Below are 15,332 nucleotides of genomic sequence, written 5' to 3' on the forward strand. Positions count from 1 at the left end.
TCTGGTCTGAGTGACAGAGGGAGACTCCATCTCAAATAAATAAATAAATAAAATTAAAACAAATTTAAAAACTCTTTATATGACAAAATTATTCTCAATGGCAATTATACAATGAATAATAAGGGCCAAGAAATAAACTCAGTGAATATTTTCTTTCCTTGAACTTTGTAAATATAATCATGTCAGCATAAAAACAGCCATGTATTGCTTAACAACAGGGATATGTTCTGAGAAATGAGTTACTAGGCAATTTTGTCATTGTGCAAACATCATAGAGTGTATTTTCACAAACCTAGGTGGTGTAGCCTATTACCCACCTAGGCTACATGGTATAGCCTGGTGCTCCTAGGCCCCAATGCTTACAGCATGTTACCGTACTGAATACTGTAGGCAGTTGTAAGACAATGGTATTTGTGCATCTAATGTAGAGACAGGGTCTCTCCGTCTGTCGCCCAGGCTGGAGTGCAGTGGCATAATCATAGCTCCCTGCAGCCTCCAACTCCTGGGCTCAAGTGATCCTCCCACCTCAGTCTCCCAAGTAGCTAGGACTACACGCTTGTGTCATCAGGCCTGTCTACTGTTTTTGTTTGTTTTTTGGTAGAGATGGAGGGTCTCACTATATTGCTCAGACTGGTTTTGAACTCCTGGCCTCAAGCAATCCTCCTGCTGCCTTGGCCTCCAAAGTGCTGGTATTACAGGAATGAGTCACTGCACCTGGTCAACTACAGCAATTTAAAAGTTAGATCTGGGCTCGGCGCAGTGGCTCATGCCTGTAATTCCAGCACTTTGGGAGACCGAGGTGGGCAGGTTGCTTGAGGTCAGGAGTTGAGACCAGCCTGGCAACACAGGGAGACCTATCTCTACAAAAAATGAACTAGATTAGCTGGGTGTGGTGGCACATGCCTGTAGTCCTAGCTGCTCAGGAGGCTGAGATGGGAGGATCACTTGAGCCCGGGAGATTGTCAAGACTGCAGTGAGCTGAGATTGTGTTACTGCACTCCAACCTGGGAGACAAAGTAAGACTCTGTCTCAAAAAATAATATAAAACTTAGATCTACAAAATATTTTTCAGGGAGGATAATTTTATCACTGATTTTTTTTCAGAATTTCTGGAACATGGTGATAATAAGAGGACTGATTTTTATTTTTTAAATTCTCTACAGACAATGCACCCCCTTATTGCCTGCAACTCAAGGGGCAGGACTTCTGCCATCCCTATTGTTGGCATGCCACTGCACTGATTTTAAACTTTTAAAAAATGTTGTATGGGCTAGACAAAACACATCTCTGACTTCTGGTCTCAGGTTTACATCTGCAACTTAAAATCCCTCTTCCTATATCAATAGCCTTGCATGTGATGGAGTTAGCTCTAGGTATGGCAGGTACTACACCCGCTGAAGTGAACATGTGCAAGATAGGGCTCAGTTTCCCAGGACAGTCCTACAGCAAAGAGTTTTAAAATGCAATTAATTATTGAGAGTGACAGTTCTTACAGACAGTTTGGATGAAGTGGGTTGAAAGGGGAGGTTTGGGGGTGTCCCCCAAATTATAATGCCCCCAATGAAACAATAACAAGCATCATCTAAACACATATCCTCTCAGATCAGCCTTAGGGTATGATGGGATCAGAGGTACCAGGAGGCTCCCCTGACCCTTCCACTTTATACCATACTCATTGAGGAATACATCTTTCTTCCGGGACCAGAGTCGGGGAGGAAGGTGGGCATCCTGGAGCAGAAGGGGTGTTCCTGTCCTTGTTAGTCCTGCTTCACACCACTTCTGCCCCCACCCCCCCGCCCTCAGAGTCCTCAGGGACTCAACTGCCCGTGGCACATTACCCACAGGCCTGCTTCTCTTCTCAAGGGGGGCAAAGGGCCTGGGCAGCGAGGGTGGGGGAAGCTCAGGAGCTGCAGGAGTGGCGCAGGTGCAGGCACAGGGCGGGGTCTTTGTTCTTTTTTTCATCCCTCCCCTCCCCCTTCCTCCCCGGAAACCAGAGACTTTGCCACCACCAGTATTGGGGATGCTGAGCTGTGGGGTACAGGCCTGAGGAGGGGTGGGAGTAAGAAGGGCTGTGGAAACTGTCAGGCCATGAACCAGGCTGACCCTCGGCTCAGAGCAGTGTGCTTGTGGACTCTCACATCAGCAGCCATGAGCAGAGGTGACAACTGCACGGATCTACTCGCACTGGGTGAGCTGGGCGGGGCAGGGGCTGGTGGGGGAGGGGTCATGTGGCCCCAGGTCCCACCTGCTGGGCCCTGGGGGTTGGGCGGGGCAGTTACACCCCCCTTCCTTTCACATCCACAGGAATCCCCTCCATAACCCAGGCCTGGGGACTGTGGGTCCTCTTAGGGGCTGTGACGCTGCTATTTCTCATCTCGCTGGCTGCACATTTGTCCCAGTGGACCAGGGGCCGGAGCAGGAGCCATCCGGGGCAGGGACGGTGGGTGAGGGACAACAGGGATGGGTTGACTGAGAGTTCTCTCTTACCGAGAAGTCCCCACTCATCCCCTCAACTCTGCATTGCAGCTCTGGAGAGTCTGTGGAAGAGGTCCCGCTGTATGGGAACCTGCATTATCTACAGACAGGTAGGGAGCTGGCAGAGAGGAGGGGCACAGAGGCCAGGTCCTGGGTGGCTGGGATGGGGGCGTGCAGGAGGAGGGACAAGTTGCTGACCAGGTTCCTGTTCCCTGTCCCAGGACGGCTGTCTCAAGACCCAGAGCCAGACCAGCAGGATCCAACTCTTGGAGGCCCTGCCAGGGTGAGTCAGCTGTGGCTGGAGAAAAGGGGGAGGGAAGGAAGTGGGGGGCTTTTCGGGCTTTTCCGAGGGTCCAGTGAACTTCTAACAGCCTTGCATCTCCAGGCTGCAGAGGAGGTGATGTGCTATACCAGCCTGCAGCTGCGGCCTCCTCAGGGTCGGATCCCCGGCCCTGGAACCCCCGTCAAGTACTCGGAGGTGGTGCTGGACTCTGAGCCAAAGTCCCAGGCCTCGGGCCCCGAGCCGGAGCTCTATGCCTCAGTATGTGCCCAGACCCGCAGGGCCCGGGCCTCCTTCCCGGATCAGGCCTATGCCAACAGCCAGCCTGCAGCCAGCTGAGATGGAGGGCCTGGCACAGCGGGGCATGCACTGCCCCAGCCCCCCGTAGCAGGGGCATGACTGTTTCCCAACCAGCACCCAAAGACGGGCGCCATTGCCAAGTCACAGGATGTGATCTACCCCGGACTTCCTATCTGAGCTTCAAGGGAGACATCTCAGGGCAAAGCTTTCGTGATGGAGGAGGCAAAGACAGTAGCCCCCTCCTTATTTCCTTTTTCTATCTGTTCCTCTTAGCCCCCAAACTCCCAGGTTCTCACTTCCTTCTTCTGGAGTTTAACCAGATCCTCCCCACCCCCGCTCCCTCATAGCCTACCCCCACGCCTCAGTGTCTCCTCAGGCACAGGAAGTGGGCGGTGGGGGAGGGGTAAGGGCCTGACAGTGGGTGGGTGGGTATATTCCTCAGGAGTCCACAGACTGGAGTGGAGGTGGAACTTAGAGACGGGAAGGACCCGAGCCTGGCTTTTGACCTAAGAACCCTAGCAGGAGAATACAGTCTCCATCCTGCTGTCTCTGTCCTGTCCCCAAGTTTTCAAATAAAACTTTCCAAAAAGTGTTTACATTTTTACCTAGAAGGCTGAAGACTTGCAAAGGGCCCTGCAGATGGGGGTGTGAGCTTTGCTGTCTGCACGGAGCTCTTTCTGGGGGTGCCTAGCTGGGGATGAGGGGCCAAGAGGGGCTGCGGCATCAACAGTGCAGAGGTGGGCACCGGGGTGGAGGGCCAGAGCCCAGCTCCTCAGCTGCTCTTGCTGCTGCTAGAACACCCCCAGGATCTGCACTCAGAGCCACTGCATTCCCCCTGGGGCTGCAAGCTCACAGTCCTGAGCTACTCTCCCCTTGACCTCTATAACTGCCATCACCTCCACAACCTGCCAGCCTGGTTCCTTCATCAAGTCCCCCAATCTGACCTCCCTCTGTCCGCTATGAGTCCCACCTATACCCCTGTTTTGACATCAGTAGCCTTATCTGCACTTAGTCATCGTATACCCCTAGAGGCCTTCTCCTTACCCCAACACTATGGCAGCGGTCCATCTCCACTCACTCTCTCCCACCCTGGCCTCCCAAAGTGCTGGGATTACAGGCGTGAGCCACCGTGCCTGGCCTTCACTCTCTCAGTTGTCACCTGCAGTCTTGGCAACAGTTTTGCTTGTCACCACTTTCATTTTAATTCCCATCTAATTTGTCCTGCCTGTCCACCCATCACCTGCTGATTCTTAACCCCAGCCTCCTACCCCATATAGCATGCTACATCAGCCAGTTGGCACAGAGATTAGGACTCTGGGCTCAGGAGCCGGACTGCCTGCATTCAAATTCCATGTCTACCACTTACCAGCTGTGTGTTCTTGGGCAACTGTGCCTCGGTTTCTGAATCTGTAAGATTGAGAGGATATTAATGGTGTTTACTTCAAAAAAAGGTGGTTGTGAGGCTGAATGAGTTACCATTTGTAAAGCACTTAGACAATAAATGCTCAATAATGCTAGGCATTATTAAAATAAGAGAAATACAGGATCCTCTATGGGAGCTCATAGGTGAAGTGACTTCTAGGTAGAGACATGACACATAGTAGGAATCTCCCAGGAGAAGCGAAGGACAGAAAATGCTCCAAGGCAAAGGGAACCACAGGCAAAGGAGAGGCTTATTCAGAGGACCTGGCAGAAGTGCATTAGGCACAGCGGAGGGTAGAGTGAGATGGGGGCAACGGTAAGATGAGGCTGGAGGGGCAGACAGAGCCAGATCACACTGCGCCCATAAGTCATGCCAAGGAGCTTGGGCTTTATCCTGCAGGGGAGGTGAAAGGGAGTCACTGAAGGTTTTAAGCGAGGGATGAACACAGTGAGCTAAAGGCTCTAACTCCACTGGCTGCTGTGCTGATCTAGTGGTCAGCAGTCTGGAGTCAGGCGGCGCCTTTCAAAGGCTGTTGCAAGATTTGAGTGAGAGGGGATGGCGGCAGTAGCGGTGGGGATGCAGAGGAGGGATGGATTACAAAGAGATGTTTAGGGTTTTTTTTTTTTTTTAAAGGCCCCACCTATCACATCTTCCAGATTTCTGGTTAGAGCCTGTAACATCCCCCAACCCAAATCCTCATCATCATAATACAGCATAGCTCCAAGTTGGTTTCAGCTCATCACCTTCCTCACCTGGCAATCTCTCTCTCTCTCTCTCTCTCTCTCACACACACACACACACACACACGCACACACCCTCCACCCCTTAAGCCCATCTGTGATCCATCTCTCTAGCAAAAGCTCCAACCTGTCAAACCTCTTCTAGGATATTTCAAGGTCTAGACCATCTCCCCAGGGCCTCTGTAGAGGCGGGCCGTGCTTGACAGATCTTTCTGAGGCTTGAGGGGCTGCAGAAAGGAGAAGCTGAGGCTTTCACTTCCAAGCTTCTCTTTTTCCCACTTGGAGTGCCACAGGAAGCCACAGAGGAGGAACCCGTGCGCCTGATTCCTGCCTGGTGGTCCCAATTTGAAAGGGACCACCCTTCCCTTAAGCCCACCCCCCTAAACACCCCACAAATGCCCCTGGGTCCCTGGACCTCTGAGGACCCCACCCTGGGCCTCCCCGGGAGAGGCCCAGGTCGCGGTTAAGGGCAGGTAGCTGGGGATGCGGAGGAGGGAGGGAGGGAGGCTTCGGGGGCGGACACCGGATGCGGGGAACCACCGGCAGCGGGATGTGGGGTTCTGAGGGCTGCGGTGCTTCTGAAGATGGCTCAGCGTCGCGCCAGGTGGACGTGAGAGCTTTACCCTGGAAGAGGCGGGGGTTGGAGTCCCGCCTACCCACTGGGACAAGCCAAGGGTTCAAACGCCCCTAACCCAGCCCGCAGATCTCCTCGAAGCACCCGGTTCTCCCGGCCCGCCCAGACCCACGGCGCTCGCCGCCTTCGCCCGCTTAGGACTGAATCCGCAGCGCCGCCGCCGGGCGAGGGGCGGAGTTGCCACTACGTCTGCGCAGGCGGGATGCAGCCTGGCCCGCGGCATCCCGGGAGTTGTAGTCTGGACGCTTCGGGGCCGCCCCAGGGTCTGGTCCCTGACGACGCGCAGTGAGGGCCCCGCCGCTCCCCCAGCAGTCGCCTCCCAAGTTCGCGGAACGCAAATGACCGGCTCCCTCTGGACTGGGTGACACGACTGATCCCAAGCAGTCGTTTGTAAACTGAGTTTCTGTAAAACAATTTTATTTTTCATGTGTGACTGTAGCGGGGTATGATTTGAACTTTGTTTTCCGTCCCCCAGCCCGGATTCTCTGTCTTCTCCTGTACAGCCGTTCCGTTTTCTTACCTTCTTACCTCGTCTCCGTCACCGAGGCCCTCAGCCCTGAACACTAGGACTGGGCAGTTTCCCTATTGATTCCTGAACCTGGAACTTAAGACATCTTCCGAGGGCCCCCCTCGCCACACCCTCTAGCTGATCGACTCACAAATACCTGTGATTTCTCTCCCCGTCTCCACCTCCAGGTACTTCCCTAGTGGACTCCTTTTTCCCTCACCGGCGTAGCATTCCAGCCAGAAGGAGTGCCCGTCCCAGCGCCCCGTTCCCAGGGACAGACCCTCAGGGGGAGCTCCTAGGGCCCCAGCTGTCCCTCCTCTTTCTTAAAGCCTAGCTAGGAGGATAGGGACACACTGAAAACGGAAGAGGGAGGGTCTCCGGGACAGTCAAAGGTTCAACAGCAGGAAGTTCTTTTTTTTTTTCTTTTTTTTTAAGGCGAAGTCTTGCTCCTGTCGCCCAGGCTGGAGTGCAATGGCACGATCTCGGCTGACTGCAACCTCCGCCTCCCAGGTTCAAGAGATTCTCCTGCCTCAGCCTCCTGAGTAGCTGGGAATACAGGCGCCCGCCAACACTCCCGGCTAATTATTTTTGTATTTTTAGTAGAGAGGGGGTTTCGCCATGTTGGGCAGGCTGGTGAACTCCTGACTTCAGGTGATCCGCCCACCTAGGCTTCCCAAAGTGCTGGGATTACAGGCGTGAGCCACCGAGCCTGGCCAGGTTCTTAAGAAATTACTTATAGGTGGGGAGGGTCTTTGGAAGCCATCCGGCCAGGGCACCTCCATCTTTGGCCCTGCTCTGTAGTCTCTCAAAGATGGGTTTAAACTTCCAGCTTGGTTTTCTTACAAGGAGGGAAACAGAGCTGGGTTGTGGAGAGAAACCAAGTGTTTTTTAATTCTTAATTTTTATGGGTACATAGTAGGTGTATGTATTTATAGAGTACGAGATATTTTGATATACGCATACAATGCATAATACAGACCAATTTTTTTTTTTTTTTTTTTTTTTTGAGACGGAGTCTTCTTCTGTTGCCCAAGCTGGAGTGCAGTGGTGCAACCTTGGCTCACTGCAACCTCCACCTCTTGGGTTCAAGCGATTCTCCTGCCTCAGCCTCCCTAGTAGCTGGGATTACAGGTGTGCACCACCATGCCCTGCTAATTTTTGTATTTTTAATAGAGACGGGGTTTCACCGTGTTGGCCAGGCTGGTCTCCAACTCCTGACCTCAAGTGATCCACCCGCTGGGATTACAGGTGTGAGCCACAGCGCCTGGCCCAGACCGAGTCTTAATGACTTCATTTGAAACCTTGAATCTAGACATGCCCAGAGCTATATTTGCCTTCTGAACTTTTTGGCTATGTAAGCTAATGAATTCCTTTTTTTTTTTTTTTTTTGAGACGGAGTTTCGCTCTTGTTGCCCAGGCTGAAGTGCAGTGGCGAGATCTCGGCTCACTGCAACCTCCGCCTCCCGGGTTCAAGCGATTCTTCTGCCTCAACCTCCCGAGTAGCTGGGAATACAGGCATGCTCCACCTCCCCCGGCTTATTTTGTGTTTTTAGTAAACGAGGTTTCTCCACGTTGGTCAGACTGGTCTGGAACTCCCGACCTCAGGTGATCTGTCCACCTTGGCCTCCCAAAGTGCTGGAATTACAGGCGTGAGCCACCGCGCCCGGCCTTTTTTTTTTTTTTTTTTTTTTTGGCTTCAGTCAAAGTTATGTTTTCTATCTCTTGCAGTCACGAGTTCTGACTAATTCTGTGGGGGAAAGACCAACAGACAGGAGCCAGCTGAAGATGCTGAACCTCTGATGTCTTCACTTATTGCCCAATTCCTCCTTGAGCCACCCTCCTCTGACTTAAATGTACTGTCATGCCATTTGGCCCTAAGATATTTCTACTTAACGTGTGAGTTAATCAGATCCCTTGTCTAGCTTATAAATTTCTAGAATCATATAGCCAAAAGGAGGCTGACAGATCTGGCCCAAAGTTATACCCACTGCAGGAACTGCCCTATGATTTCTTCTTGAACACTTCCAGAAGCTGAACCTCTCCTTGGTAAGGACCTCACTACCTTTCCAAGGACTCTCTTCCAATCTTTCTGACTGATAGAACTTTTAAAATTTGGAACCAAAGTCGGCTTCCTTGTTACTTGTCTCACTGGTTCTGTCGATACTGGTCTGACAGCCCTGGAGGAATTGGGAGCCAGTCCTTACAAATAACCTAGGTCTTTTTTTTTTTTTTTTTTTTTTTTGAGACAGAGTTTCACTCTTGTTGCCCAGGCTGGATGGAGTACAGCGGTGTGATCTTGGCTCACTTCAACCTCCACCCCAACCCTGGTTTCAAGCGATTCTCCTGCCTCAGCCTCCAGAGTAGTTGGGACTACAGGCACTCGCCACCATGCCTGGCTAATTTTTTGTATTTTTAGTAGAGATGGGGTTTCACCATGTTGGCCAGGATAGTCTCAAACTCCTGACCTCATGATCCACCCACCTTGGCCTCCCAAAGTGTTGGGATTACAGGCATGAGCCACCATGCCTGGCCTTTCTTTCTTTTTTTTTTTCCTTTTCAGGAGAAGCTTTCTAAAGTGCCTTCTACAGTTTGTTTGTTTGTTTGTTTGGTCAGTCTGAGACGGAGTTTTTCTCTGTCACCCAGGCTGGAGTACAATGGTGCGATCTTGGCCCCACTGCAACCTCCACCTCCAGATTTAAGCAATTCTCCTGCCCCAGCCTCCCAACCTCTGGAGTAGCTGGGATTATTGGGGCGTGCCAATACGCCTGGCTAATTTTTGTATTTTTAGTAGAGACGAGGTTTCACTATGTTGGCCGGGCTGGTCTTGAATGCCTGACCTCAGGTGATCTGCTTGCCTCCGCCTCCAAAAGTGTTGGGATTACAGGCGTGAGTTACCCAGCCCGGCCCCTTCTATAGTTCTTTTACAGACTTTATTTGCAGCTTACTCATCACTCCCTTTCGGCTTGATCCTTAACGTGTGGCACTAAGAAGTGAATCTAGTACTGGGAACACATAGTTGGGGGCCATCTCTTTGACTCGGCGCGCTTAGTCTACCAGGCCTTTGTTTGTAAGGAATCAAGTCTTTAAGTGAAGTGGTGTTTATTGTAAGGACACATGGGGCAATCAGGAGGCCTAAATGGAATGGGAATCCCAGAGCAGTGGCTATGGTGTGAGTAGACGTCTGCAGACTGTTATTGGATCTCAGATCTCTGCAGTGCTGGGGACTGTCACGCGCGTCTGTGATGGTCCAGGGGGCTTCCAAGGCGATTGGGCAGTGTCGGTCTTCAGCTGCTAAGCCGAGCAGATGTGGGAAGGAGTCAGCCAAGGAACGTTGGGTTTGAGCTCCAGGAGCTTTAGGAATGGTGGCGATGTGAGTCGGACAGTCCAACCTCCAGTGGGGGCCCACACAGACAGGGCATGGCCTAGGAGGAATCCCGAGCTGTGGGCATTCTCAGGCCCAGTGGCCAGGCTTTTGGCATTTGAAGCAAGGTCCACGAGGAGGTTTTGAAGGAGCCCCTGGGAGCTGTGGCTTGGATGTTCTGAAGTTTTCGTATGCTGGAGACGTGGTTGTGGGCTGTCTTGTAAGACAGCGGAGGCAAGTAGCTGTAACTCAGAGATGTGTTGTCACTTGGCTGCCTCTTCTCTATTATTGTACACCTTGAAGGCGAGGTTAATTAAGTCCTGTTGTGGGGTTTGAGGGCCGGAATCCAATTTTTGGAGTTTTTTCCTAATGTCAGGAGCAGATTGGGTGATAAAATGCATATTAAGAATAAGGCGGCAACCCAAAAGCAACTAAGAGGGTTCCTTGGCATAACAGGCTTCTGCCGAATATGGATTCCCAGGTACAGCGAAATAGCCAGGCCATTATATACACTAATTAAGGAAACTCAGAAAGCCAATACCCATTTAGTAAGATGGACACCTGAAGCAGAAGCGGCTTTCCAGGCCCTAAAGAAGGCCCTAACCCAAGCCCCAGTGTTAAGCTTGCCAATGGGGCAAGACTTTTCTTTATATGTCACAGAAGAAACAGGAATAGCTCTAGGAGTCCTTACACAGGTCCGAGGGATGAGCTTGCAACACGTGGCATACCTGAGTAAGGAAATTGATGGAGTGGTAAAGGGTTGGCCCCATTGTTTACAGATAGTGGCAGCAGTAGCAGTCTTAGTATCTGAAGCAGTTAAAATAATACAGGTGATCTTACTGTGTGGCCATCTCGTGATGTAAACAGCATACTCACTGCTAAAGGAGACTTGTGGCTGTCAGACAACCGTTTACTTAAATATCAGGCTCTATTACTTGAAGGGCCAGTGCTGCGACTGTGCACTTGTGCAACTCTTAACCCAGCCACATTTCTTCCAGACAATGAAGAAAAGATAGAACATAACTGTCAACAAGTAATTGCTCAAACCAATGCTGCTAGAGGGGACCTTTTAGAGGTTCCCGTGACTGATCCCGACCTCAACTTGTATACTGATGGAAGTTCCTTTGTAGAAAAAGGGCTTTGAAAAGCAGGGTATGCAGTGGTCAGTGATAATGGAATACTTGAAAGTAATCCCCTCACTCCAGGAACTAGTGCTCAGCTGGCAGAACTAATAGCCCTCACTCGGGAACTAGAATTAGGAGAAGGGAAAAGGGTAAATATATATACAGACTCTTAAGTATGCTCACCTAGTCCTCCATGCCCATGCAGCAGTATGGAGAGAAAGGGAATTCCTAACTTCCAAGGAAACACCTATCAAACATCTGGAAGCCATTAGGAGATTACTATTGGCTGTACAGAAACCTAAAGAGGTGACAGTCTTACACTGCTGGGGTCACCACAAAGAAAGGAAAGGGAAATAGAAGGGAACCGCCAAGCAGATATTGAAGCCAAAAGAGCTGCAAGGCAGGACCCTCCATTAGAAATGCTTATAGAAGGACCCCTAGTATGAGGTCATCCCCTCCAGGAAACCAAGCCCCAGTACTCAGAAGAAGAAATAGAATGAGGAACCTCAAGAAGACATAGTTTCCTCCCCTCAAGATGGCTAGCCACTGAAGAAGGAAAAATACTTATGCCTGCAGCTAACCAATGGAAATTACTTTAAACCCTTCACCAAATCTTTCACTTAGGCATTGATAGCACCCATCAGATGGCCAAATTATTATTTACTGGACCAGGTCTTTCAAAACTATCAAGCAGATAGTCAGGGCCTGTAAAGTGTGCCAAAGAAGTAATCCCCTGCACTGCAGGCCATACATTTCAATCCCTGTATCTTTAACCTCCTTGTTAAGTTTGTCTCTTCCAGAATTGAAACTGTAAAACTACAAATGGTTCTTCAAATGGAGCTCCAGATGCAGTCCATGACTAAGATCCACCACGGACCCCTGGACCGGCCTGCTAGCCCATGCTCCGATGTTAATGACATCGAAGGCACCCCTCCTGAGGAAATCTCAACTGCGCAACCCCTACTATGCCCCAGTTCAGCAGGAAGCAGTTAGAGCGGTCATCAGCCAACCTCCCCAACAGCACTTGGGTTTTCCTGTTGAGAGGGGGCACTGAGAGACAGGACTAGCTGGATTTCCTAGGCCGACTAAGAATCCCTAAGCCTAGTTGGGAAGGTGACTGCATCCACCTTTAAACATGGGGCTTGCAACTTAGCTCACACCCAACCAATCAGAGAGCTCACTAAAATGCTAATTAGGCAAAAACAGGAGGTAAAGAAATAGCCAATCATCTTTTGCCTGAGAGCACAGCAGGAGGGACAAGGATCGGGATATAAACCCAGGCATTCAAGCCGGCAATGGCAACCCCCTTTGGGTCCCCTCCCTTTGTATGGGAGCTCTGTTTTCACTCTATTAAATCTTGCAACTGCACTCTTCTGGTCCACGTTTGTTACGGCTCGAGCTGAGTTTCGCTCGCCGTCCACCACTGCTGTTTGCCACTGTCGCAGACCTGCCACTGACTCCCATCCTGCTGCTGACTCCCATCCCTCCAGATCCGGCAGGGTGTCTGCTGTGCTCCTGATCCAGTGAGACTCCCATTGCCACTCCCGATCGTGCTAAAGGCTTCCCATTGTTCTTGCACGGCTAAGTGCCTGGGTTGGTCCTAATCAGGCTGAACACTAGTCACTGGGTTCCACAGTTCTCTTCCATGACCCATGGCTTCTAATAGAGCTATAACACTCATCGCATGACCCAAGATTCCATTCCTTGGAATCCGTGAGGCCAAGAACCCCAAGTCAGAGAACACGAGGCTTGCCGCCATCTTGGAAGCGACCCGCCACCATCTTGGGAGCTCTGTGAGCAAGGACCCACAGTAACACTAAGAGGGTCATGGGAATCACCAAATTCCCATGGTTGTTCAGAAGTGTGGGTGACCTGGGGACCCCCAAAGTACAGCTGGAATCTGAAGAGAAGATTTGTGAAGGATTAAGCCCTTAACTTATGGAGTCTGCACTAACTGTAGATGGTCAGTGCCAGAAATGACTTTTAGTACACCAATTTTGGTTGAAACAGAAAAATGTCACAGAATGAAAACCATTTTAGTAAACAGCAATAATTCAGTCATTTTTGGTGGAAATTCTTTGATGTGATCTAAACCAAAATGAGATCAGCTTTGCTTCAAAAAGATTTTGCCAAATAAGAGAAACTGCTGAATATTTAACGTTTAAAATATCAATTTCTATGTATTTTTTCCTTTTTCATGGTGTTCAGGAATTAATTTTGTTAGCAGTCAAGATTGCTTAATCCTCAGAGTTACATTTCCATTTTGCAAAGTAACAACTGGTTGGTTTTTACTCTTAGTTTCCCCTTCCCCAGCCAGCATGTAAACAACCTGCCATATTGTTGCAAAAAGGCAAATAGGGTTAAAATTGGAGACAAGACTTCCATCATTTTTGCCAAGCAGAGAGGGAAGAACTCAGTAATCACATAATTCTGCTCAAACTAAGTGTATCTGAGAACTATTCAAATGTTCACAAGAGGACAGATGACCTCTTTCTTCTCCATTTCTCTTTGGATGTTACACTTTGTCATTTGTCATCAAAATTGGCCTTTTCCTTTATCTCTTTGTGGTAAAGCTTGATGGCATCTGAATTTACACTGTCTCCTTGACAGTTGTGCTGCTTCTGCTTCTTTCTGGCAGTTTCTACTTTTCCTTTCATTTTATTATCCTTCTTTTTATTTCAATTTTGTTTTTATAGTCTCTGTGTACTGTCTTGACCTTTAGATGATCTTACCTTCAACACGGCAAGGATGTCACACTACCACGTACAAATAACAATGTGCTTTCTTAGCTCATTTCCCTAGCATGACTTTTTTTGAGATGTCAAAAGCAAGTTTTTGAGAAACCAATTGCATTTTTATTTTGCCCTAAGGGTGCTTAACCCAATGTCTCTTCTTTTATTCTTATTTTATTACCCAAGGGGGAAAAAATTTACTTAGTTTATTTTTTTAAAGCCAGTACTTTGCTCATCAATTAATGTTTGTTGAATTTATTCCCACTGGATGAGTAGTTGTATTCTTTTGAAATAATGTGTCAAATCTTTGTGCCCAAAGATTAAAAAAAAAAGTAAAATACATCTAAAAAAAAAAAAAAGAATAAGGCGGCCTTCTGGTCCCTCTGGGTCTAGGGTGGTAAAGCGTCTAAGGGTTGCTGCTAAATGGGTCATGAACTGGGCTGGGTTTTCTTCTTTACCTTGGGTAGTTTCCTTTAGCTTGTCATAATTAACAGCTTTGTGTGCTGCCTTTTTAAGCCCTTCAACTAGGCAGGAAATCATGTAATCTCGCCTAGCTATACCTGGGGAATCTGCCTGATAGTTCCTTTGGGGGTCCTCTCGGGGAACTGCTCTGATGCCTTCCTGGAGGCCTGGCTCATGAAGCCGGCGGTTGTCAGCGTGAGACTGGGCTAGAGAAAAAACTCTTTCCCGTTCATCTGGGGAGAGGGTGGAAGTTAGGATGACATTTAAGTCACTGCAGGTTAACTTGCAGGATGGAGTTAGATATCGGAATTCCTGTATATATTTAGTGGGGTCTGATGAGAAAGAGCCCAAACACTGGCTGATTTGGGAAAAGTCTGACAGAGAAAAAGGCACATGTACCCAGACTGTGCCTTCAGCTCCAGCCACTTCTCTAAGAGGAAATTGTTGGGCAGGTGGGGGAGAGCTAGTCGCAGAACAAAACTGTAAGCCAGACTGGGTGTGAGGAGGGGAGGTGATAGAAGGGTTATAGGGTGGGGGAGCGGAGGCTGAAGAGGAGCTGGAGCCTGATTCAGCCTGACGGGGAGAGACCTGAGGAGGAGCAGTCTGGGGAGGAGGGGAGAGGTCAGATGGGTCAGTAGAAAAGGAAGATTCAAAAGACCCAGCGACGCTTGGGGTTGGGACTGAAGGGACAGGTGGGAGGGAAAGAAGGAGGATTTGGGACAAGTCTCATTGGGAACAGAGACTAGGGAGAGAACGAAGTGTGAAAGATGCCCGGATGTACGGCACCTCCGACCATTTGCCCATTTTTCGACAAAAATTATCTAGGTCTTGTAGGATAGACAAATTGACAGTGCCGTTTTCTGGCCACTTGGAACTATTTTCGAGTTTGTACTGGGGCCAAGTGGTATTGCAGAAGAAAATAAGGCATTTAGGTTTTAGGTCAGGTGTGAGTTGAAGGGGTTTTAGGTTTTCAAGAACACAGGCTAAGGGAAAAGACGGGGGAATGGAGGGTGGAAGGTTGCCCATAGTGAAGGAGGTAAGTTTAAAGAGAAAGGTAGAGACACGGAGCAGGGGGTGATGGGCAGCCCTGGGCTGCAATGTGGGTGAGCAGCCAAAGCAGGCGTCCCCACAATTGACTTGCCACCAAGGGAATGTGGGTGAATGAGCAAGGCAGGCATCCCCGTGGTGATCAGACACCAATGAAATGTGGGTGAATAATCAGGCAGGCATCTCCACAGTGATTAGACACCAAGGGAAGGCTGTCTTCCTGAGTCCATGACCAGCGCCGGAGTT

The 15,332-nt window shown here is 49.7% G+C and overlaps 1 protein-coding gene and 1 long non-coding RNA gene across 3 annotated transcripts; both read left to right on the plus strand.

The window, feature by feature from the left end:
- The first annotated feature begins 1,692 nt into the window (after positions 1-1,692).
- On the plus strand, positions 1,693-3,647 carry SIT1 (signaling threshold regulating transmembrane adaptor 1). The gene is made up of 5 exons (XM_001166656.8): positions 1,693-2,188; positions 2,305-2,440; positions 2,527-2,585; positions 2,697-2,758; positions 2,861-3,647. The coding sequence occupies exons 1-5, from the start codon at positions 2,089-2,091 to the stop codon at positions 3,092-3,094; spliced, it is 591 nt and encodes a 196-aa protein (XP_001166656.1). The 5' UTR covers positions 1,693-2,088; the 3' UTR covers positions 3,095-3,647.
- Positions 3,648-6,112: 2,465 nt separating this feature from the next.
- LOC134807745 (uncharacterized) lies at positions 6,113-12,213 on the plus strand. 2 transcript variants are annotated; one of them, XR_010148952.1, is made up of 5 exons: positions 6,113-6,242; positions 6,328-6,548; positions 6,796-6,870; positions 8,089-8,406; positions 11,632-12,213. It is a non-coding gene; the product is annotated as an uncharacterized LOC134807745 (long non-coding RNA). The 2 variants fall into 2 exon arrangements; XR_010148951.1 differs by lacking the exons at positions 6,796-6,870; positions 11,632-12,213 and having other exon boundaries at positions 6,135-6,242.
- The last annotated feature ends 3,119 nt before the right edge of the window (positions 12,214-15,332 follow it).

Source organism: Pan troglodytes, chromosome 11 (genome assembly GCF_028858775.2).
Source record: "Pan troglodytes isolate AG18354 chromosome 11, NHGRI_mPanTro3-v2.0_pri, whole genome shotgun sequence".
NCBI classification, from domain to species: Eukaryota; Metazoa; Chordata; class Mammalia; order Primates; family Hominidae; genus Pan; species Pan troglodytes.

What these genes read in the sequence shown, in the direction of transcription:
- SIT1 (XM_001166656.8), top strand. Translation starts at nt 2,089, where the DNA reads ATGAACCAGGCTGACCCTCGGCTCAGAGCAGTGTGCTTGTGGACTCTC. An exon ending in AGCCATCCGGGGCAGGGACG is followed by an intron (nt 2,441 to 2,526) that starts GTGGGTGAGGGA and finishes TCTGCATTGCAG; the next exon opens with CTCTGGAGAGTCTGTGGAAG. An exon ending in CCTGCATTATCTACAGACAG is followed by an intron (nt 2,586 to 2,696) that starts GTAGGGAGCTGG and finishes TCCCTGTCCCAG; the next exon opens with GACGGCTGTCTCAAGACCCA.